At 40.4% G+C, this 24,315-nt stretch overlaps 2 protein-coding genes across 2 annotated transcripts; both read left to right on the top strand.

Moving 5' to 3' along the window:
* Positions 1–426: 426 nt before the first annotated feature.
* Positions 427–4,758, top strand: LOC147237364 (uncharacterized). Its single transcript, XM_086147932.1, has 2 exons — positions 427–675; positions 1,767–4,758. Exons 1-2 carry the CDS (start codon positions 625–627, stop codon positions 2,052–2,054), a joined length of 339 nt encoding a protein of 112 aa, XP_086004058.1. The 5' UTR covers positions 427–624; the 3' UTR covers positions 2,055–4,758.
* Positions 4,759–5,958: 1,200 nt separating this feature from the next.
* LOC147237363 (cytospin-A) lies at positions 5,959–24,312 on the top strand. The gene is made up of 12 exons (XM_086147923.1): positions 5,959–6,183; positions 6,552–6,674; positions 9,817–10,419; positions 10,602–10,654; positions 17,158–17,678; positions 18,290–18,383; positions 18,464–18,524; positions 18,716–18,776; positions 19,079–19,175; positions 21,487–21,603; positions 21,685–21,744; positions 21,847–24,312. Exons 2-12 carry the CDS (start codon positions 6,635–6,637, stop codon positions 21,934–21,936), a joined length of 1,797 nt encoding a protein of 598 aa, XP_086004049.1. The 5' UTR covers positions 5,959–6,183; positions 6,552–6,634; the 3' UTR covers positions 21,937–24,312.
* The last annotated feature ends 3 nt before the right edge of the window (positions 24,313–24,315 follow it).

Genomic DNA, 24,315 nt, shown 5'->3' with positions numbered 1-24,315 from the left:
TTTCAAACACGTACTACCATCACTTGCACTTGCAGTGCTGCCTAGCTCTAAGGGAAATTCTGTATTGCTGCTGTGAGAAAGTAAGCATAAAAATAATAAAATTGACCACAGAATTATTTATGGCTCCATTGACATGATATTGCCATCACTATTCTTCCAACACAATTATGATAACTTGTTGGATCATGTGAGGCTGGATGGGTGAGATGGGCTAAATACATATTAATACATACAATATATAATATATTCTTTAAATTATGCGCACCATATTTTCAATTTGAGTCCCAAAGTTGTCAGATTGTATTTGAAGAACCAGACAGCGGAACACCCTTTGGATCAACCTTCCCTCTGTTTAGGCTGCCCATCCCTGTAATCCCCTCAAGCTCACCATTTAGAGACAGCCTGTTATGTAAAGGCAGGAAGGAGACATTATAAGAGTGCAACAATCCGCCTGCAATCAAGTCCCTGAGAAGAGGTTGAAGAATCCACCAGCCTGGACAGCTCATCTGTTGGTCGGCTTCCCGACCTGTTGAGGCCAGGAAGGGGAGCTTGATAGACCACCCTGTCTCCTGGCCTCCCACTCATTTCTGATCTGACAGAGACTTCGAAGGAACGCGAGCAACAATGTTTTGCAGAGTCCCAAGACTGACTCCTGGCTACATCAGGCTTCTGCAGGTGAGTTGTTGATTTAGATTAAAAGCCTTGGTAGTTTGAATGTTCTATTGACGAGGAACAGTAATATCAATAGTAAAAAACACAATTTAAATGACTCTGACCGTAATATGCAATGTTTCAATTCCTGAAAGAATTAAAGCCAAAAAAGAATCAAGTAAAGTACTCAAAGCATATTTTATTTGCTGATATTTTCCTTGTTACTCCACTTAATAGATGATGGAATTAAATATTACTTCATTGCAATTCATTCAAATTAAATGGCTTACTTTGAAGCCTCACACAACAACCAAAAATTATTCTTAGATTCTTGGAGTACCTTTGATGCTCAATACTCTTTAGAGGAGCTGTTCATGTATACCATGCCTAGTTTTATTACTGAAAGCGCTATAGCAAGTCTGTTTCACTCCACTTTGCAAATATTATGAAGTCATGTGCGGCAAGATAATAAAATGCATTATTATGTTTGCCATCTGCCAGTAGGAGTTTTTTCCAGGCAATTCTTACAATAATTGTTGATTGCATCTATATTAATTCACAATGCACAATCACGTTTTTGGTGTCACAAACAATAGAGAAATCCAAGCCTGTGCCAGTCCATTGCATTGCAAGAGGAAATAGGTATTGGGTGAGTGCCTACAGAAATGGCTTCCTAACAGCCTGTGACACAGCCCCCATTGGAAAATTTCAAGTTTTTATCATTTGATTCCACTATAATTGTTGCAGATAGCTCTGCTGAGGAAATTACCTGTGTCGAGAAATAGAACGACTTTTTGTTTGTCAAGAGACCAATCACAATAAGGTAAATGAGAAATGATGTTTCTAATCTGCTTTTAATCTATTGGGGTTCAGGGGAGGTTGAGGAGAGAGCTTTGTGGTTAACTTGCACCAGATGCTTTTAGGAAAATGACTGCAAAACATGCTTCCCTTGTATTTAAACCTCCTTGCACTTGCAAGTGATTTCTCTCTGTGTTTGGCACATGAACAAATCTCAACTTTTAAACATTAGCCTGCCAGTTTTTTTTTTTTTGTTTGTTTTGTTTTTTGTAAATTGTCTTGAAAGCAAGTTTCCAGGATTTCACTTTCTCCTTCAGACACAGGCCTACCATGTCATCTCCACACCACCTCCGGCATCGAAGACCATGCCTGGTATGGCTATGCTGATGGGGGCTGTTGGGTTTGCCATGTGCGGCTACAGCTCCAGGCAGTTGGCCCTCTACCACAGGCCCTCCACCCGGGTGCAACAATTGGTTGGCACGTACACTGATGCGAGTATGATGGGCGCAGCAACCCATAGGACCCCGTTACTGGATGCTGCCCCACTGGTTGCCACCCACCAGGAGATTCCTCCTTGCTCCTTTGTGGGTCAGAAGTTAATTTAAAATAATATGCAGTTCTTTGTTTGACAAAGAACAGCAAATGTAAGCATAGGATGAAAACACATTGGTTGAAAATTCAATGACTACATTTTTGCATGTTTTAAGATTGTAGCTATGCTGGCCCATTGCACAAATGTGGCCCATATGCTCTCTGACAATGCGCAAGTGTGGATATTTGAATGACCTCAACCTGTGTTTTGGATTATACTGAATGTTAAAATATCAATCTCGATTAATGTCTATAGCTACAACATGAAAAAATAGGAAGGTTGTGTCATTCATTAATGTGAGTATTAATGTAGTTTGGGGGGGCTCTTAATAACATGAACGATTTGGAGAAAATGAGGCTAAAAAATCCCCCAAACCGTTCCAGTATGATGCATGAACAAACTATTGGGGTTAATTTGGTGACATCATTTTAAGGCCTGGTGTAAAATAAAGGAGCTTGGTTGTGGTCATGTCAACCATGCATATACTCTTGAGCAACCAATCTCCACTTTAAACACGTTTCATCTAAAGGGGTAGCAGGGACCACCCATCAAAATAGGCAACAACATATGCCGCCTGCTCTGATTTTGGAACACAAGATTCAGATTGGATCTGAGGCTCTTATCTGCACCCTGTGGTTCTCACTTCAGTCAAAACATATCCAAGGTTAGTCAGGATTATGAGGAACAGCAGATTATCTGATCAGCAGATCATACAATCACAGAAGACATTTAGGACCCATTGCATGCATATGATACATCATTTGCTGAATCCAACAGATAATTGACTTTCCTCACACAGTGGCAGGATAGGGCATGGAAAGTGGAGTGGCGGTTCCTCCTGGCTAAGCCTGTGTCCTCTGAAGGGATTAATACAGGTGGAAAATCACTCCTCTCATTAACCTAATCTGGTATTAGAATCAAGAACATGTGACTGCTGAGTAGTTCCAGTGTTTCTCGACTTTGTCACTGGAGTGTCCACCATTTGTCCCCCTGCAATTCTGGCATCAGGATTAAAAGTGGTTGAGAACGCGTGCCGTGCCTTAAGGAGGGGCATGGGTCTTGTTTCTTGCCCTTATTGTATCAAGAGACATGCTGGAGTCTCAGGGTTACAGAAAAATTTGGAAAGTTGCCTGCTCTATTAGAGCCAGATCTGGTAATTGCTTTTTTTCCATTGCTGAAGATTGACTCTTATATGCCAGGTTGAATCAGTGGGTATTTATGGTAGTTTGGGAGCGTTTGCAGCTCAGTAGCTGACATGCAAATCAGTGACGTGCAGTGAGGTTCATGACTGGTTAAGCACTGACTTCAACACAATCAGATTTAAAAACATATGAACCCTACAGAGTAGCTTATTCACCGAATAAGCTGAGGAATCGCAAGACAAATCCCTGGAATCACAAGCGTCCCCCTACCATGAGGCAGGAGAACGTCGTGCCTCACTTAGTGGCTCTTCGCAGCCGTTTTATGATCCCTTAGCACAAGAAACTAGTAACACACATATCGTTGTTGACAAAAAAACACTGTACATTAGAAATGTAGTTTGGATAGCAAATATATTTAAACATTTTAATAGTGATCTACAGAGAGGGAACAATACGGTTTTAGTGCAGCGCATGCCAGCAGTAAGCCGTCATTGTGCAATCTACACTGGCCTCAACAGTTTGTGGCGTCACCGCACGTCTCTTCTCAGTACTTGAACAGTAAATGTGAAAATCCAGCGATTTTGAGTAAAAACATTCTAAAACTGGTGAAGTCAAATTAAAAATTTCTAAATGTAACCATTTAATTCTTTTTTCATTTCTCATTATTTTATTTCCAAGATTGGCAAGTGAGGCAAAGCATCTCCGCTTCCCCTGACTGCACATCACTGGTGCAAATATAGGTCACAATGGGTGATTATGGGTGACCATAATCCACTTTGCACTGGCAACACAATCTCTGTAGTCATTCAAACTACTCTGGATGCACACTGATACCAGTGACTTTCTAAAGAGAAAACGCATGATGCTTTCAGCTGAGGGGGAAACAGAAGGTATTACATGGCTTGTGAGAAATAATCTTTTTTTTCTTGCATACTTGACATGCTCCTCACTTCTGTTGCATGTGTTTGCCCTGCCTGGTTCTGGCTTTAATATTGACTTTATACATTGAAGACCTGTGAGTGAGAAATAAAAAATGTGAAATAAATACACGCCAGGCCTGATTCTCTTTTTACCGTATACAATAAGCTCAGACCACTAAGAAGGCCTATTCAATATCAGAGTTCTTCTCACTGCAATAATTATACTGTTTCACCATTCCATGTGCATTTTTAAAATCTAGGTTAGTTGAACTGAGACAACCTAGTAACTTGTGAAGTTCAGTGTGTGTACAAATCTGACTCAAGCTGTGCCCCTGAGATGAAATATTTGAATTGTTTGCAATATGAGTCATACTATTTCAGATATGTTGAAATAAAAAAAAAGCATTAGATACTCTGTTGTTGCCTGATGGTCTCATTACTTTTTGGTGTAAATGAAGTTATCCCTTTTTATTACAAGAAAGAGAGGCTTTAATTCAATTTGAAATTTGAACTGTTGTACTGTAATCAGATGAAATTTGTTCTTAGTTTGTTTTTTTTCTTTTCCATCCATGTACTCGAATTTGGGTCTAAAACTTTCAGTCGATACTTAATATTTTTACATTTGTATATCAAAATAAATAATGTTTTAAATGCATTTTTGCAGTATTATAGTATAATGAAAACTAAGATCTTCCAGGTAATCTTCAGACACATAATATTTAAAGAACTCACATGATGGATATGGTTTCAATACAAAAGGAAAGAAAAAACAACACAAATATCAACAAAATAAATGCAGGTGAATTAAAAATCAAACAGCACAAATAGAGAAATGCTGAGAGGCACGAATAAAGGATAAAAAATCTACATCAGTTAGAAAAAAAAATTGTATCAGTATCCACCGTCAAATTGATTAGCAGACTGTTGGTCAAGGAATGGTTATTGACAGTTCATATATATATGTATATATATATATAAATCACAAAACATTTGGCAAACGAAAGTTCAATAAGTGGTGTTCAATCGGCCATACAAAAATTAAAAACAACACAAGATATTTCATAATCTTGTTTCAGGTCTTATTTAATTAAATTTAATTTAATTTAATTTAATTTAATTTAATTTAATTTGATTTAATTTAATTGGGGCATTATTTTAATTCTTCATGTTTTATAAGCGTTATACAGACGGCTGCTATTCAGTTACTCTGTTAAGTAAAATTGATGTTGATGGGATGAGTTTTTAACATCTAGTTTTATCACGATGTGGTTCAGACTGATACTTACATCCATTTATTCATTTCAGTCATCTCTTCCAAGTTTATGTTATCGAATCTCACAGTCTGGCATATTATGCTTTCAATGTTAATTGGTGTTCTGTGAAACTTGGGAATTAGAGTGGCGTTGTGTGGTAGGATAAAGGCTATTATTATTATCATAATTTTTAGCAGCATTGTTGTCGTATAACATTTACTCCCCCACACATGTATGTTCACAAAAAATCGACAGATGTACTACCCCGTTTTCTCTCCGGGAAGTATTAACACGCCAACCCTCGTAAACAAGTTTAACGGGGGCCATAACATTATAGTACACCGATTTCATTTTGAAGAACTCGATGTTAAAATCCATCAGAGTAAGAAGATCATAGCATTTTTTTTTTTAATTTAAGTGGATTTACTACAAAAATGCCAGTAACTACAAAACAAAAAGACTTGGACTTATTCATATTACGATCGGCATAGTGGGCGAAACCAAAACTGATAAAATCCGATGGCAAGTGAAGGCAGCGCATCTCCAAAGCTACAGGTTTCCCGCCCCAACTGTGCCCTCCGGTGGATTCGTGCAACGGCGATGCCCGCCATCGCCGACCGACGCCTCCGCCTCTTGAACTACCGTCCGATGTATTAAACCCCCGGATTAAAATCAGTCCAGAGGAGGGTCACCGTTTACGCGTCGAGCCCCGGCTCTGTGCATAGAGAGGGGACGCCGAAAGGCGGCTCCAACAGATCCGGGAGGAACCACGCGCGGAGTGGATCGAGCGAACTTTCCAAAGAACAAAAAGATCCACGCTGAACAGGGTTCGTATGCACTTTTGGGGTATTATTTTTGTTCTCACACCTGTGATGTTTTTTTTTTTTTTTCTCTCAAACAGAGTTAAAGTAACTAAACTCGATATTTGTGATTTCGTAGCATTTTATTTGCATTTCGGAGAATTTTTGGGGAGTGAATAAACAGGAAATTATTTCACTGCTCTCTCCAAAAGAAAGTTAGTCGTTGATCTCATGTACTCGATTTAACTCCACCGCATGAGTCATATCTGAAAACCCCCCAGTCTCTTAGAGGGAATCACTTTATGGGCCCCCGGGCAGTGTAGAATTCCATCGATCATCACACTGGATGTTCTGTGTGTGTCTGTCCATGTGTGCGTGTTTACATGCACGCACAGGTCACTTCGCGCCGTGGCTGCGTTAGTCTTGATTGAGTGAAGGAGCGGCGAGCATCTGAGGCCCCAAACCCATTTACAGCAACATGGGCAACTTTTCCAGCAAGGACACCCATGGACCCTCAGGTAAGATGGACACTTGACTGACTCTAATGAAGTCCCCTCCTTTTCATGCATTTTAATTTCGTGTCAAGCTTTCTTGGCACCGAAAGCAGACACACATGCACCCAGTGAGGAGTCATGCATCGATTAGAGATTCAAGGATACATAGCGGGAAAGTGAGAATGTTGTGGAGAGACAGGATGGATGAGGGTTTTGTAAGGAAATTGAAGGCAACAAGAGAGGTGTGTGTGTGTGTGTGTGTGTGTACGTGGTTGCAGGAATCTTGGCAGTCCTCTTGCCTGCTGCTCAGTCAGTGGTCATTTTCCTCACATCCCTGTGTGATTCGTTTTGGCCCTTCAGGCCAGCTGTGATGAATCGGCAGAATTCCCCGGCTCAGCACAAGGGCAGCGGATTAATCATAGAAGGCTAATGCAATTTGACACACACACTCACTCACACACATACCTCGGTGGATGCGCACACTCCGACTCATTCGGTCAGTCTGCCACCCGGGCGTATGGTTGGATGAGCACATTATGGATTGGAATGAAGAAATAAAAAGCAGGGGTGGCATGAGAAAGTTATTAGACAATCCTGTCATTCTTTCCCAGTGATGTTGCCCTACTGCAGGTGGAGAATAGCTGGTGCTCTTACATCATTAAAAGAAGAAAGAGGAGACAAAACGTTTTTTCTAGCATTGAGGCTTTTGTCCAAACAAGGGAAAGAAGAACAGAAAAAAAGGCCCTAATATTCATCGGTTCATTCATTGGTTCCCACAATTTGGATTATAAATGGCCTGTGGTTTGAGGGGCAACGAATATGTGGTCAGAATTGCATTTTGCGAATAGCTGAGTCCTGGCGTTGTAATTATTATGTGTCAATCTTCAAGATTTATCTGCAGCCAGCTGCAGCAAATATGGCCGTTTTATTTGTGTCCTCTCATTCTCGGAGTCGATGAATGTCCCTACGGTAATGGCGAGGAATTTCTCAATCAAAGCATTCATCATCAGAGTAACGGCCAGGATGACACTGAATGGTGTTTTGAGTGTCAACATGTCAGCCTATTCTCTGCCAGTGTCTCAGTCAATTTGAATATAGAAGCTCCCCCCTTTTTCAAACTTGCAGAACAAGTATGTGGAGGCGTGAGACTGCCTGTGGATCTGGTCCAACGAAATATCTTCAGAGCTGAGGGCAGTGTCCCCTTGAGGACTTTCAACCATTCTACCATAGTGTTTCAGTTAAAATCTGGTGACTGGTGGCTTTTGGGATAAGAGTTCAATGATTATGTTATGAAACTTAAATTACACAATATGATTGGTGAATGTTTTTTGGATAATTGCCCATTCCTTGCTTTGTTGATTAATTAGGGTGCGGCATGCTGCAGGGGATTAGAGTGGTCATCCTTGGAACCGAACTGTTCTGATGTTCTGACTGTTCTGTTCTGATTTCTGCCCCCCCCCAGCCTGTCGAAGTGTTGTTGAGCAGGACACTGAACCCCAAACTGCTCCCCTGGTGCTGCTCAGTAGAAGCCTTCTGCTCATGGTTCATCATGGTCCATGATGGGTTAAATGCATTAATTAAATTTTGCCGATGTTGTGCTGTATGTATACCCGAATGTGACGACTAAAGGGATATCTATCTATTTAGGGTTGTCAAACTCATTTTAGCTCAGGGGATACATGCAGGAAAACCTATTCTCAAGTGGTTCAGGCAATATCATGACATATTAATTACTGTTAATGTACCTATTGTTCAATTCGCCCCTGAAACCTGGTATCTTTTAGCGTTGCAAGCTGGATTAAAACCATGGGCCCGATCTGGCCCCCGGGCTTTGAGTTTGATGCCCCTGATCTACTTCTATTAATCCACTGCACTTGCTTGCGGTGTTCATGGCATGAAGGTTAGAGCATTATGATATGATGGTTTGATTACATGGCTTGCCATTAGAAAACAGAAAAACAGATCAGAATTTCCAAATCCTTTTCTGCCCTGTTTACTCTGAACGTCTTTTTGTTTTGTGTCACCCAACTCGGATACACTAATTGTGCATTAATGAAAGACACAGTGTCTGTTTTGGGGTACAAGCTGATTGGCTTGAGGTCTATTGGTTGATTCAGTCAAGGCTGTTTTCCTTTGAGAAAACAGACGAAAGTGAGCCAGACTGGATGAAAGCACTAGACACGATGATTAATTGACAATGTTAGGGTTTTTAGATAGTCTTAGCCCCACTCTGCTGCCTATAAATAATGCTCTTGGGTCCGAGATTCCAGGACAAACCTGAAAAATACAGTAAAAAGGAGTCAGTCATGCATAAACTACTTGTGTACTTGTCAGTCATGCATAAACTTTTATCTATCAGGCATGTCTGCATACGTGTATGTGTGTGTGTGTTTACATATACAGTGATCCCTCGCTATAACGCGGTTTACTTTTCACGGTTTCGCTACTTCACGGATTTGCATCGTGCATTGTATTCTGCATTCTGATTGGCTAAAAAGTCACTCTGCTTCTTCTCTACCTGTGCGTCAATAACGTTGCAGTTTAATATGTACACGTACGTAAAACAGCTTGCCAAATTTACATTACGTACGTGCAAATTCTCTTGCAATTTCGAGTTTCTCAAAAACCCATAATGTTGACAAAACGCTTTGGACCGACAAAAGCACCTGCGGCAGGGCCCAAAAGGCAGTGGAAGATGCTATCTATCGCAGATAAAGTTAAACTTCTGGACATGCTAAGGGAAGGTAAAAGCTATGCGGCTGTAGGTCGGCATTACGGAATTAACGAATCTCCCGTTCGTTCCATAACGAAGGAAGAAAAAAACATAAGGACGACAGCAGCAATAAGTTTTAATAAGGATGTATAATAATTGTAAAAAAAAAATAAAGGTTTCTACTTCAGGAATTTTGCCTATCACGGGGTCTTTTTGGAACGTAACCCCCGCGAAAAACAAGGGTATACTGTATTATTTGGATCTACAGACACTGTTTAGCTGATTAGCTGCTAAGTAATTCAAGAGTTTATAAATTGACTTGAAATTATATACATAAATTCATACATTTACATGATAGCATCTCAGATGAGGTCCCATTGTCTCCATTGTCTCTTCAAAGATATGCTTGTCTTTGTTATTTTAACTGATTGCTTGATTGCTTTTTCGACCTAGGGCACAATGTCGACCACTTCCAAACGCCTCCTGCTTCACCGCAGACTGAAGAGCCAGGGTCTGTATCTGGTGTTCCCCAAATTTTCCCCCAAACTTCACTTCAATCATCTCTCACGACCCCAGTTTCATGGCCACCTCCAGTTCCAGCACTAACATCAAGTGTGAGGAGGTCTCAGGCAACTTCTTCCAAGCCCCCTCCAGAGTGGAGGCCTCATCAACATGCTGGCTCAAACAGCTCCACTATCAGTCCAGGAGTTAGCCTACTGCAGAAAAAGCCAGAGGGTACTGATGCAGTGCAAGGACAAATTAGTTTAAGGAGGAATGGGGGTCCATGTCCTCCCAACCCTCGGACTCCGGTCCCCCAGGGGAAATGCGCTGCTGTCCAGCCCACAAAGACCACGTCTTTTCTGTTTGGTTCTCCACCAGTCCCGTGTACTTGTTCTGGTCCAAAACGGACAGAAAGGGACAGCGGTCTAAGTCAGTCCCTTTTGCCCAGTGCTGAGGATGGAGACAGCCAGTCTGAGGAACTGGAGAGACTGATGGACGAGTGTTGGTCATCCTTAAGGATCACTGCCAGTGAGGACAGGCCCAAAAGCACAACAGGCAAGAATCAAACATTTCAAGTCATCTAAGAAATCTCCTTACTTGCAAAGTATTCAGATTTATAATATTTGGCTTTCAGTCCTAAAACCTATCACTTCAACGTTGTCCCTTTCCTTGTTTCTCGAGTTTTCAATGTTTTTGGCATCATCTGATGTCCTCATGTTTCTCGATTGTTCCTTTAGAGCTACTAAAGAGTCTCTGGACAGAAGTGAAGAATTTAAGAAGTACTCTGCAGGTAAGACAGACTCAATAAGACATATGAAAATGGGATGTGCTATTTTTATAAATAGCAGGTTAGTGCAAATATTTGCTTTTTTATTTTGGTGTAATTAGAAGTTGTCTTTGAGCAAACAAAAAGCAAGAAAAGACTCAAAAAGCAAAATTGGACTCATCTCACTGTATAGGACGACAGTGGTTAGTGCTCACGCCTCACACCAAAAAGGTCCCCGGTTTTGGTTCTGACAAGCCTTTCTCTGTGGATTGCAGCAGGATGTTCTCCCCGTATTTGTGTGGGTTTCCTCTGGCTTAACTGGTCTCTTCCCACAGAAACATGCTGCAGGTTAACTGGAGACCCCAAATTGCAAAGACATGTGAATGAGAGAGTGACTGGTTGTTTTCTCTCTATATGGGTCCCTCTGATGGACTGGTTGATCTACTGGTCCAGGGTGAACCAAAAATGACTGCAAGGATGGGATTCAGCTTCCTGTGACCCTGAGTGCACAACACGTGATATAGATAATGAATGAATGAATAGATAAATATCTATTTTCCCCATACTGAGCCAGGCATATTATCCCATAATGATCTTAAAAGGTGCTTGTAAATATATTTATGAATATTTGTTTTTTTCTCACAATTTAAATCTGCCTTGCTTTTTCAAATTGTAACTTCTTGTTGGGCAGCTGATAACAGCTATAGGTCTGCATTGCATGGTTTGTGATTACGGTAATCCTCTTTTTCCTATCTTCTTTTACAAAAAACACTTGAAAGAATGATGCAGATAGTGATTTGTGTTGAAAGTCAAAACCCGCATATAACTTGTAGCTTTTCATTCAAGAGATAACACCAAGACAGTGTGTCATCCTCTGTGAAAATATCTACTTGTCCCTCGTCCTAAAGTCTGCTCCCCTAATAGATGTCATCCAGTCTTTTGCCTTACTAAAAGAGGGTGATCATTCCCTTCTCATGAACTTTCCAAGTCTTTTATCATCTATGAGGAGGTCGGAAACATTAGTAAGTTTAGGATTACTTAAGAGAACAGCTTCACTTTAAATGCTAGAAAATGCATGTAACATACACAAGATCTAGAGTTTATTCTCCTTTCCTGGAACCCAAACACAACAGTCAAGTCCCATTTGGATACTAAGGATTTGCCCCCCCCCCCCAATCCTTCAAATCTGTTGAAGTTGAATACAGAAATCACACAAAGAGTATAGTTTTGCTAGCATTCCTAAGAGGAATTGCTCATGTGGTCCTTGTTCATATGCAGATGGTGATATTCTGCAGTAATTTCCTGTCAGTCATTTGTTCCAATTCAGACCCTCCCTTATGAGGGTTGAGGAGCCAGAGGCTCCCAGCTGTCTCTAGGTTTGCAGCAGCTGGATTGTGACCTCCAGTGCCTCACCCCATTCCACTTGCCCCCACCCCCTACTTTGTGTTTCTTCCTTCTATGACGACTCATTTTTATTTTTTTCTGTCATACTGCAGTGTACAATTACCTCATTTTTTAAAGAGCCACCCTCACCAAGAACTTTTAACTATGAACAATAACATTCCTTGATGTCAATGTAGTTACTGCTCTACATAGAAATAGATTTCAAATCTAAAGTATCTCTGCAAAAGACAAACAGCGGCATCTACTTAACAACCTTTTTTCCAATTCATATAATTCAGAAGTATCCCTTGGTACTTAATATTCTGAATGATAAGACAAATGTTTCAATGAATGCCTTTGTATGTATATCTGCATTTTCAGCTGAAAAGAAATGTAGGATTTACTTTCAGCAGTGCAAATGTACCCATATTTTAAATCGATTATTAATTATGAGAAAGTGAGATTGTGTATTGATTAGTTGTTGTGGAGGTTGCCTTAAGTAATCATATATTACAGTTGAAGCTTTTCATTTCTATTAAACCCTCGGTAAATCATAAGCTCATATTTGAGGAGTGACAAGGAGTCTATCAGACAGCTCTCATGTGATCCCCAAATTCAGATGGACTTCGATGTCTGTCAGTGTTTCTGTCATCCATGACATTGCTCTTGACTCCATCATGAGAGTGTCATGAGGGTGTCGTTATGGTACTTGGTAGATATGCAGTTAACCCGTATGAGTTTAGACAAACTGTAAAAAGTTTTTTGTTGCAGGCAGGGGCCTGTCACGCCGCATCAAATTTTGTCCTTGATGATACTTGCTCTCCTTTTGCCATCTACAAAGTCTAACCTTTCTGTTCCCCTCAACCGCCTTTCACTTTCCAATATCCCCCAGCCTGGCTTGTTACTACAATTCTTGCTTAATCCAGCAAAATTGCGGAGAGCCAGAGGGCGAACACCGAGAGGTAATTTGGAGCAATCCAACGGTATGTTTGCACAAGTCCCCAGTAGGCCAATATAAGTTGCAAATCTCAACTTTATGAACCCTTTCTCACTCTGTTCTGCTGTCCTGGGAGCCTTTTTGTTGTGAGCTGGAGAATGAGGGAGCAGGGCAGAGGAGGGGGTTCACATTTGACTATTCAGGAGACAGAGCTTGTTTTGCATTGTGTGGTGAGACTGGGGAAAGGGGCACTCCTCGCAAAGAATGGCCATTTTTGTTTGCGTATGGCACATGTGAGTCAGAAGACTTGCAAATGCATGCAGATGCACTGGAAGTCCTGGCCGGTATGAACGTTTTTTTAGCTTTGTGTCGAAACCTCCTCCCCAATCTCCCCTTGCTGTGCCTCTCGGTCCCTTCTCTCTCCATCAGAGGTCTGACCACTCCTTCCTGTGCTCAAGAACTCAAAACAATTACCCCGCAATGCTGCTCCAATGCTGTCCTCTATCTCATCCTTTCTTCCCCCTCCTTTATTCAGCCCACTCCAGCTCCAAAGAATGTTTCCCTTCATGGTGTGTTCTTTCACATCGATCCATATGTGACACTTTTTTTCAGTTTTCTTTAATGAATTTTTACTGTTCTCTGATCTGAATCCGATCCATGGTTTCCAGGTGTCAATACTAACCGTTTTTCCTGTGTCATTCCCTTAAAAAAACATGTTCTCCATGCCTCTGTATCTGTTTTCACCTCTGGTCTTCCAAGTGTTGCCTCTGAATGTCTCCTGCTGGCTCAATAGTAAGAATGGATGTCCGACATACTGCTATTACACGGGATGATGATATGTGATGACCCCATGTGCAGTGAACCATCTGTATGTTCTTACATGCACTACCAGTCTTGCATTTTCTTAATCAGCAAAAATGCTGTGTTGATTGTGTGTCTGTTGTGTGATGTGTGTTGTGTGTGTGTGTGCGTGTGTGCGTGTGTGTGCGTGCATGTGTGAATGGCCATTTAGAGTTGACTCCCTGCTGGGGATTTTGTCCGTCTCAAAGCCTCACTTTGGAATCAGTTCCAGGTGACTTGAGATTTCCAAGAATTATCTCCAAAGTCTGTGTGCTGTCTTTACAGTGGCAGGGCCTCCCCTGCAACCATTAATCTTTCGGCTGGCTGTTCATTGGCAGACTGAAAATGTAGTCATTTTGGTTACAATTAAGGTGCCAAAATGTGTTTGAATCCCAGAGTAAGAGTACATGCCTTGACGCCATTGCATTTGATTCAGTGCATTACAGTGTCACAATCTCACAGTTTCAGTTAGCAGATCTTTTTTATCCAAAATGAGATATATCTGAGAGCCATTTATCTATGAGATAATTTGATATATGAATGCCTAGGAATTTAGCAATCCTGATAGCAGCATCACAGCTATTATGAATAGCCACAGTATGCAAACATGGATTGGGTACAGGATCCCAGCCCTTAAAAGCACATTTTGAAAAACTTAGACGACATGGTTCCCACAGAAAAGTCTGGCCCTGTTGTGCTAAATTAATTCTGTGACAACTTCTTGTTTTACAACTACCATCATGAGAATGACTCGACCTTGATACATGCCGCAGCTGTGAAGGATCATCATTCAAACATTATATTTGCTTTGGCTGTTGCCTCAGCTCAAAGGATGAGTGGATGAGTGATACTGAGTTGAGTGTCGACTCTTGCCTCTTCAATGAGAAGGCCAGTATCACTTATGATACAATATGATAGGGTGGGGAGTAACAAAGATAGGCCACTCATAATATTGTCTTGCCTCATGTTTTGTTTTGTTTATGTTAAGAAAATATATAAACTTTCAAAATCTAATGTGTAAAATGTCACACCATGTCTGGGTCATATTGGCCAGCCTTGATTTAACCAGACTATAGTTAACTTTCTTACTATATGTTGAGATGATACTGGTTGTGGATTTGAGCATGAAATGTGTGTATATGTATACTTCTGGGCATGCAGTGGGGCAATTCTTAGGGGATAGTGCCTGTTCGTGTGTGTGTGTCACCATAAGCCTGACAACCCATACCCTTATCTCAGTGTGAAATGAGGAGCACCCCTTCCTGTTTCCTTAAACAGACATGCTCCAGTTGGTGCCCTAATGAGCAGATAACGCTCTTTGTGAAGGCAAAATCCCTCAAATTCAAGTTTTAGTTTTAACCTGTACAGACCTTTTGCAAACAAAGACCTTTATCCTACTTTTCATTTGACCTTCTTCCAAGTTGTATTTCATACTCTTTCTTCAAATCTCTCATGTGTGAGAAAACCAAACAATGTGTTTTGGTGAGATAAAGGAATAAGTGATGAGAGGGAACATGTGGAAGAAAGAGGAAATAGAGAGAGAGAGAGAGTGTGTGTGTGTATGTGTGTGTGTATGTGTGTGTGTATGTGTGTGTGTGTGTGTGTGTGTGTGTGTGTGTGTGTGTGTGTGTGTGTAGCCAAGGTAATTGAGTCCAGCTGTGGTCTTGAGTCAATGGTCAGATGATGGAGTGACTTGGCTCCAAAAGTCTCTTCCTCCTCCACATCTCCATTTATCCTTCATCTAATTACTAACCTTCCCAAAGTCTTGTTTACCTCTAAACTCTGGTTTTATTTTGCTCTGCTGTTTGTTTGACCCCAAAAGGCTGCTCCTTTCCACAATTTCTTACTCCATCTCAGATATTCTTTTTAATTCTCTACGGCTTTGCTGTTTTTTTACAGCCTTGTGCTGTTTCATCTGTAGTATGTCTGAAACGCAGATACCTTTCAAACTGTCTTTTCACCTCCTCAGTTTTATGCAGTATAGTATTTGTCTTAACAGTCCGTCTCTTTTTCTCATCGGATCACAAAGCATCAAAAGGATGTCAGAATATGCATGTATTATTTATCTCTTGGCTGCTCCCAAAAGGTTGTTGCAAGACATGCCCGTTTCCTTTTTTTTAATGATTTGCGCAACTTTAATAGATACAGTATTAGATAATGGGAATCCTCTGACAATGACATTCTTAGCTCATAATTCTGCTATGTCCTATGAATCAGTTATAGCAACTCCTGCTGGTAAAGCCTTCAACTCCTCCTCAGAATAGGGCAAATGGACATTTACTTGTTCCTCCTATAACTAATGACCTCCCAGCTACATTTAACTGTTTTTGGATTAGATCTGAATATCTGTTTTGGATTTTTGAATGGTTAGTATTCTAATTTAACCCATATCAAAAATACTGTCACAGAAGTATTTGAATAAAGCTAGATATGACACTTAAATATTTCATCCCCCAAGATGTCTGACCCATGCCTATATACAGGTATCTATATATCTGTATCTGTCTTTCTCTCTTTATATAAATAAATAAAAACATATATAGTTTATAAGATGCATATAGTTATTTTTTTACCTTTGTAGTTTCCACCAGCTGTGCTACTTGCCGGTTTGAGGACTGAGAAGGATTTTCTAGCTTTGGCTGCCTTTCTGTTTTATTATAGGTTTGTAGCAGTTGGACGATCGGCAAAAACAGTAGCTTATTTAACTTTCAAACCTTGGATTATGAGAATGTGCTTTTCTTTAACTGTTGTCACTTGCTGCAAATAGTTGTTTTGCAAAAAGAAAAAATGATCAATTCACTGTATGATTAGTTGTATATAAAAGAAGAAAGGAAGAAGTTATGTGTGAGGTGCTGAATGGACAATGCAACCAACTAAGTTAATTCTTTTTAAGTCACTTCTGCAGCGAAAAAGGAGAGAGAATTTGAATTTTTTACATTTTTATCTTTTTTTTTTTCAAGCTATTTTTTACACTATGTTCTTGTAGAGGTGGCACAGTGGTGCAGTGGCCTCACAGCACAAAGGACCCTGATTCGATTCTGACAAGGGGACCTTTCTGTGTGGAGTTTGCTTGTTTTCCCTGTGTCTGCGTGGGTTTTTCCTGAGTTCTCCAGTTTCTTCCCACAGTCCAAAAGCATGCAGCATTGGAAAAAATTGGGAAAGTGAGTGATTGAATTGTTGTCTGTCTGTATATGTAACCCTGCGATTGACTTGTTGCCAGTCAATCGCAGTCCAAACAACTAGTCCAGGGTGTAACCCGCCTCTCCCTGATGACAGCTGGGATAGGCTCCGCCATCCCCCCGTGACCCTGAGTGCAGGATAAGTGTCAGACGATGGATAGATAGATGTTCTTGTGTGAATCTTCCAGGTTGAGCGTGGGGAATGGCTGCAGTTCCAGGCTGACCTACAGGTGGCGGTATCAGTGGCTGACCGCCTCAGAGCCGAGGCCGAAGAGGAGCTGACGGCGCTTCGAATAGCTCACAAAGAAGCGGAACGGGAAAGGTCTCTGGCCGTACAAAGACAGAAGGAGGCTGATATGCAGCTGGTCACTATGAGAGGGGAGCTGGAGGAGAGCAGGCAGAGACTTACTGCCCTAACCCAGACTCATGATGTCCAGGTTCCATGTCAAGACTTGGATAGAGATCCCAACTCTGAAAGCGAAGGAGGGATGAAAAGGGGGAACGAGGTGGGAGTCTACAGGTTGGGACAAGAGGGGTTGCAAACGTGGAGTCAGAATGAAGTCAGGGGTAGCGCTGCCAGTGAGGATCCTCGTAGGGACTGTAAGGGTGTGATGAAACGCCACCTGAGAAATGTGACCAATGAGGATCGGAGCTCGAGGGAGTTGCGCTCTAGAGAAACACAAAGAACAATATCCACAGAGAGATCCAGGTGAGATTCACATTTTATTATAATGATTCATATGATGGAAATAGTCTAAAGCGCCAACTGGAATGTAAAGCTAATGCTGTTTAAGACTTTGAAAATGAGACCAAAGCTATGTTAGCCCTTTCATAGATGTAGACCTCACTGGAAATCCCCACACTGTGTGTAGATCTGGGTTTATGTGGAGTTAGTTTTTTGGAGCAGTGCGGATCAAAGACCTTCTAACATGCCGTCTGTAGTTTTCCTCTTACCGTTCAACTGTATTGTCCACTATGACCTGCTAAATCCAAGGTGATAGTGGTTTCTAATGCACAAATCAAAAGGGCCATTGGCACTTTTGAGCATTGGGGGCCCAGACATTTGCTCAGCAAATGAGAGCATTTAAAATGAAGCCTCGGTCTCATAAATCTGAACAAGAACCAGTAAAATTGAAGCCACGGTGTGATTGTGGTTTTGTGTTGCTGTCCATAGGCCTCCATGTTTATGTAATTGACCTCTTGAGGTCAGTTAAACATTTGAATATGGTTAGAGGAGCTGAGTGGGGTTTTGGAACAAATTTAAATGAAATAGAAATGGATTAACTGGTTTATTAATGATCTGTGTTGTCACACGGGCAGAAGTTTGTGTAGGCTACCTGCATCATCAGACTCACTCCCCTTGCAGAATGGGACTTCCCAGTCCACATCTGTTACAAGTTCATCTCTAAACAAGGTGAGGAACTGTAGCTTTGAAAAGTATTTTGGTCAGTGCGATGTATATCTTTCTTATTTTGATTTATTTTTTCCCCCAAGAATTTAGGGCAAGTTAAAGGAAGTCTGGATTGGCAGGAAAGCAGGTCAAACATTGATAAAGGTATATAAACTATTTTTAAAAGTCACCTCCATGTCTGTTGAAATATAAATATGCATAATGATCACTTGCCTTCATTTTTGCCATTGGGGGGTTTAGATTTGTGGGAGGGAGGAAACTATTTGGAATTAAAAAATCTGATCTTAATTTAACGCCTGTGACAAATGTGCAATTGCTTATTCTTGTCTGTGCAGGAAAACGTGAAGAGTCTCTAAACAAGTATAGCATAACTCTGACTGAGATGCCATCCACCAGGTATGAATGAATGACACACACACACACACACACACACACACACACACACACACACACACACACACACACACACACACACACACACACACACACAAAATAACAAAAAAACACTGGTAAAATTTTTCACCACCAACTTTGCTATCCAAACTCTTATCCCTACCATGAATCCACCATGAGTTGAGTATGTTAATTTTCACTTCACCAATGTGACCAGACCTTTTTAAATTCTATTATTTTTACAACAGCTTATAACATGTATTGAAAAACTCAGTCACCTTGTTTTTTTTTGATGTTCTTTTCAGGTCCCAGGATGGTTTCAGCATGCTTCTGCGTCGCCATGGAGGCTCCAAGAGGAACTCACTGCTCCGCTGGTGTCAGAGCCAAACCCAAGGATACAAAGTAATTCTATAAACAATTCTAAATGTCCTATGAGAAAGACACCGAACTGCAGTTTTACAATTAATAAACTTGGATATAGTCTCAGTCTGAAAAACAATGATGCATCAATACCATCTGCTGTGTTTTTGAAATACAAACGAGGATTTTGATTTTGAGTAAAAAAAAAATGAAGGGTTTACCTTGGTTATAGTGACTCCTGTTGGTGGAAGTGCATCAATTTCTTCTTATGATAAATGTACGTCATTCTTGACCTTTCATAATTATAAGTACATCGATTAAGAAAAGTGGTTGCATGTCTCTCTACTTTGCCATACAGTGTCACCTTGTGGCTGATTAGTGTAACTAGTTACCAGGACAACATTTAAAACCAGACAGCTGTCAAGTCTGGTGTCACTTGAGCCCTTTTTTTTATAAACATATAAATTACTTCTGGTTTTGCGTCACATAATCATGTAATTTAGAAAACTTGTAGTGTTGATGGAATGCATTGTTGGGATATTAATTTCTTCCTATTTTAATATTTGTGCACAGGAAACTGTTCATTCTGCTAACTTTGACACAATTCAAATGTTGTCTGTACATTCTGAAGTTGTCTGCTACAGCTCTCGATATCATGGCATTGCATCAGATTACCAGAAAAACTCAAAGACTTAAAGTTTTATTTGTATAACCTTGTATCAAAGTGCCTCCCATATTTTATATCATCACAGTCCATAGTGTTATGTCTATTTATTTTTTTTGTAAAATGGAGTACCGAGGAGTACCGGCATCAGTTCATGTCAGTTCTTTTCCGTTCTTGTTTACAACTGCGTGACTCATTCTGTGCCCTCTCAGCTAGTCAGTTGGTGCCAAAGTTTTCACAAAAGCAGAATCAAGTGTGTAGATTTCATAGCTTGCTCATTTTCATTGTTACCAGTTGTGTTTACCAAAATGTGAAAGACTCTGTTCGTGTGCAAACACAGACTAAATTGTGACATTAAATCTTTGCATAGTTACATTTGTCTTAAAAACCCTTAGTGTTGGGTATTATCAGTCTCCAACTTTTAAATTTGACATGGAACCTTGGAGCCTGGAGCTCTGGAGAAGGCATTCGACCGTGTCCCGCGGGCAGTTCTGTGGGTGGTGCTCCGGGAGCATGGGGCACCGAAACCCATCATATGGGCTATTCGGATCCTGTATGATCAGTGTCGAAGTGTAGTCCGCAATGCCAGTTGTAAGTCGGAATAATCCAGGCATGTCCGTCTGGGAGGAGACCACGGGGAAGACCAAGGACACACTGGAGATACTATGTCTCAAGGATGGCCTGGGAACGCCTTGGGGTCCCCCAGAGGAGCTGGACCATGTGGCGGGGTAGAGGGAGGTCTGGGCCTCACTACTTTGTCTGCTGCTCCCGTACCCAACTCCAGATAAGCGGGGGAAGATGGATGGTTTAGACCTACTGCCTTTTTGAATGATATAAAACTAGACATCTTTTCTCAGATCTCAGTGTTGTACATGGTTGGGTTCTTTCACAACCAGATGTGATGCAAAACCAAAGTTGGATTTTACTTGACAGACTTGTTCAAGCCCAAGTCTCATTGAGTGGGATTTTAAATATACATGATACCTTTAATAACTGAAGAATTTTAAACTTTCAGAATAAAAATGTCATAATCAAGAAACAACTCACAGTCACTGCCAGGGCACTGTATAATTCATGTGGCCAGTAATGATCACAACTCTGTTAAAATCAGTTATCATCATACATCGACTCATGTCTTGAAGTGAACTAAATGAATATGTTTCACATGTGAAATATGATATAACCCTTAAAATAATCACCAAAACCATTTCAATGTTTGCTGCAGCAAACATTCTTCAAGTTGTTATAACACTGTTAAAACTGTTGTTATTGTGGCTATAACTATAAGACACACAGGATAATGTCTTAAATAACCAAATACCAGTAACTCTTGTTCAGAGACTCCTGAAGACGAACTGCAGGGTTGTAATCAGACCAGTTGGCAAACAGGAATAATGCAAAGTAGTGCAGTAATATTCATTCCTATGTAACTGACTATTTGAAAACACCAACAGTGAAAACCATTAAATTGGGATTGATAAATAGAATAAGTGTTTATTTCCGTCCGTTTATTGTTTCTGTCTGTTTTCTGTTTGCATATTATTGTTGTTCTTGTTCTTTGCGTTTCACAACTTTAAGTTCAATCTTTCATATTATTTTGTATACCTCAGTTACATTATACTATAATACATCTCATAATATCAATGTGTTACATATTGAACTCTTGTATTTCTCTTGTTTCTCTTGCAGAATATCGACATTACAAATTTCAGCAGCAGCTGGGCAGATGGCCTTGCGTTCTGTGCCGTTTATCACACGTTCCTACCCTCTCACATCCCTTACAGTACACTTTGCCCAGAGAACAAGGTAGGATCATTGTCAGGTTGAAGAGTAAACAACAGCATCAGGTGATTTATTGGGTTCAATTCATGCTTCGTTCCATTACAGAGAGAGAATCTCAGCTTGGCATTCAAAATAGGAGAGTCTGTTGGGATCGCTCAGTCTTTGGTGAGCTGTGTCTTGGGCTTGGTCTGCAAAGCTCAGTTCTCTGCACTAGGCCATCACTTATGCAGGGAGGCTATAAATCTTGTTGGAATGTTTGTTTTACAGACAGTCGAGGAGATGCTGCGAATAGGAGGTCCCGACTGGCAGAGGGTCCTGAGCTACGTGGAGAGCATGTACCGCCACTTTGAGGTGTGACTGCTGAAGGCCCGTACATCCAGCCATACAGTGGATCGCTACGTGTTCATCAGAGTAAACCATAAACCAGTGAAGGCGGCTCTGTAAATGTTGTGCCTGTTTTTGGAGAGTAAATGGAGAAAACATTTTAGTGTCGTCAGCGAAAAGCAACATTAAAAGGTTTTTTGCAAGTTTTTTTTTTTTTTTTTTTTTTTCTCTGACTTGGATTTACGAAAAGACAGGCAACAGCCAAAGTGAAATGGGAATAAAAAGAGATACTCATTTGAGGAGGAGGAGGCCATCGATGACCAATGGGGTGTGACAGTGCATCATGGCAACGCTTTCACTGTTTTCTGACTCAGATATGACAGGATTTCATGGTCAAAACTAAATAGCAGATTTTCAATGTCATGTCACTTTGGGTGTTTTCAGTGATCTGCAGTGAAGAGGGTAAAAACTGATGTGGAGTTCAATGCGACCTATCAGAAAATGAAGAAGAAACTGCCTGTCAGTTAGAAAAAAAAGACTGTTTTAATCCCTGTGGTTTTAAGGTAAAAGAGAAATAGTAAAAAAAAAAAAAAAAAAAAAAAAAGGAACAATTGCACTTGAATCTGGTTTACAGAATTGTAAGAAACAAACCAGTAATTTCATTAAATATATGATGCGTATATTTACTCAAATCCTGGTATTATGTGTTAAACTGAACAATGTGTTGATTCTCTCTGCATCCTCACTAACAACTCTTTGACTTCTTAAATATTTACATTCACCTTCTGAGGAAGGGACAGTAATCTATCTACAGACTGACTTGCTGTAAACATCTCCACACTGGTACTTTCCAGGCAGAAAATGCAGTATTATGTCACATAACCATCATACCATCATATTCTGCAGGTGTTTGTGTATTTCTAAATCCCGTTAGTCAAATTGTTTCTGGCCTTACAGCCATGTCAAAATATGCACATGCAAAATGCACTTTGTGAGAGAAATTGTAATTGTCTTTTTTTCTTATAGGTATTACAGAACTGCTGTGGTTAATGGCCTTGTAGTTAACAGGGCACTATCTAAAGCGCAGTATGAACATATGTTTATTTCCACTTTGTGGGTGCCATGGTGGTGCAGTGGTTAACACGTCTGCCTTACAACAATAGGGTCTCTGTTTCATTTCTGTGTGGAGTCTGCATGTTCCTCAAGTGTTCTTCCACAGGCCAAAAACATGCAGGAGGTTGATTCGATACCCTAATCTCTTGAGTTTTGTGAAGTTGTTTGTCATTATATGTCCCTTTGAATGACTGGTGAGCGGCCCAGGGTGAGCCGGCCAGTAACTGCTGTCATAGGCTCCAGAACCCTCACAACTCTGAATGCAGGATGAGCCATAAAGATCATGAATAAATCGGTATTTTCTCACATACGACAATTGCAAAAGTGAAAATCTGAACGTACCACTGCCTGTTTAGTCAATTTTAGTGATGTGCATTACAGGTGCCATGTACAGAGGAGCCTGACATGGCTTCACAGGCCTGCAAATGCAGATTTAACATCACCTGGTGTCTCTGCAGGGTCCTTACAAAGACACAACGCACTGTCATCACATCAGCACTGACTCAACTAATGTAAAGTGGATTACAAGTTTGTCCTAAGTGTCAAATTTTTGAGAAATAAACCTGGTCAATGATGATTCAATGTGTTAACTAATCTGGAAAAGCATCGCCAAAGAAATTTAAAAATATAGATATTTTTTGTATTTTTCCATGTTCTGTCTTTTTAAGAAAGCTTTTTCATTCAATTTATTTCTGTCTCATGTGAGGTAGTTGATTTTCTAGTCACGTCATCTGTCCGTGACTACCATCTGCTGGGAACAAATGGTTATTATGAAAAATCAAAGAAACGGGATTTTCATGATTTTAGTAATGCTGCTGGAAGATTATTATGTGTTTATAAAACGAGCAATATTGTAAACCCCCTTCATTCATATCTAATTTGTAAAAGTCTTAACCTTAACTTAATTTTTGTTTCACAAAGGCTGGTACATGTCTACATCCCATCTCAAAAGTGTTTGCTTTTAATAGCAAGTGTGACATTTAAAGTTCAATTTGGATTTTGGCTTTTTTAATTGCAATAGACCTACCATGCTGTTCTTGTCACCTCCTGCAAGTGACAGGTTAATTGAATTGTTAAGCCTGTGTATCAGATCCCCAGATTATGTTTGCATGTTTTTTTTTACTAAGGCAAGGTGAAAAATTTGGCAGTGACTCAAATGGGATTTTCTTTACTTTCTGATTTTCATATCAAAATGAAAACATCCCATGTAGTTGTCCACATTCAAGATGTAACACTGGATTCCATTGGCCTCTGTGTGCTTCAGGCAGAAATGTGAAATGTCAAACTCTGAATAGATAT

Source organism: Fistularia commersonii, chromosome 1, assembly GCF_037954325.1.
Source record: "Fistularia commersonii isolate RoL2024-O1a breed Wild chromosome 1, RoL_Fcom_v1.0, whole genome shotgun sequence".
Lineage (NCBI taxonomy): Eukaryota > Metazoa > Chordata > Actinopteri > Syngnathiformes > Fistulariidae > Fistularia > Fistularia commersonii.
The sequence above is the reverse complement of the archived record's forward strand: the minus strand, read 5'-3'. Positions and strand labels throughout refer to the sequence as shown.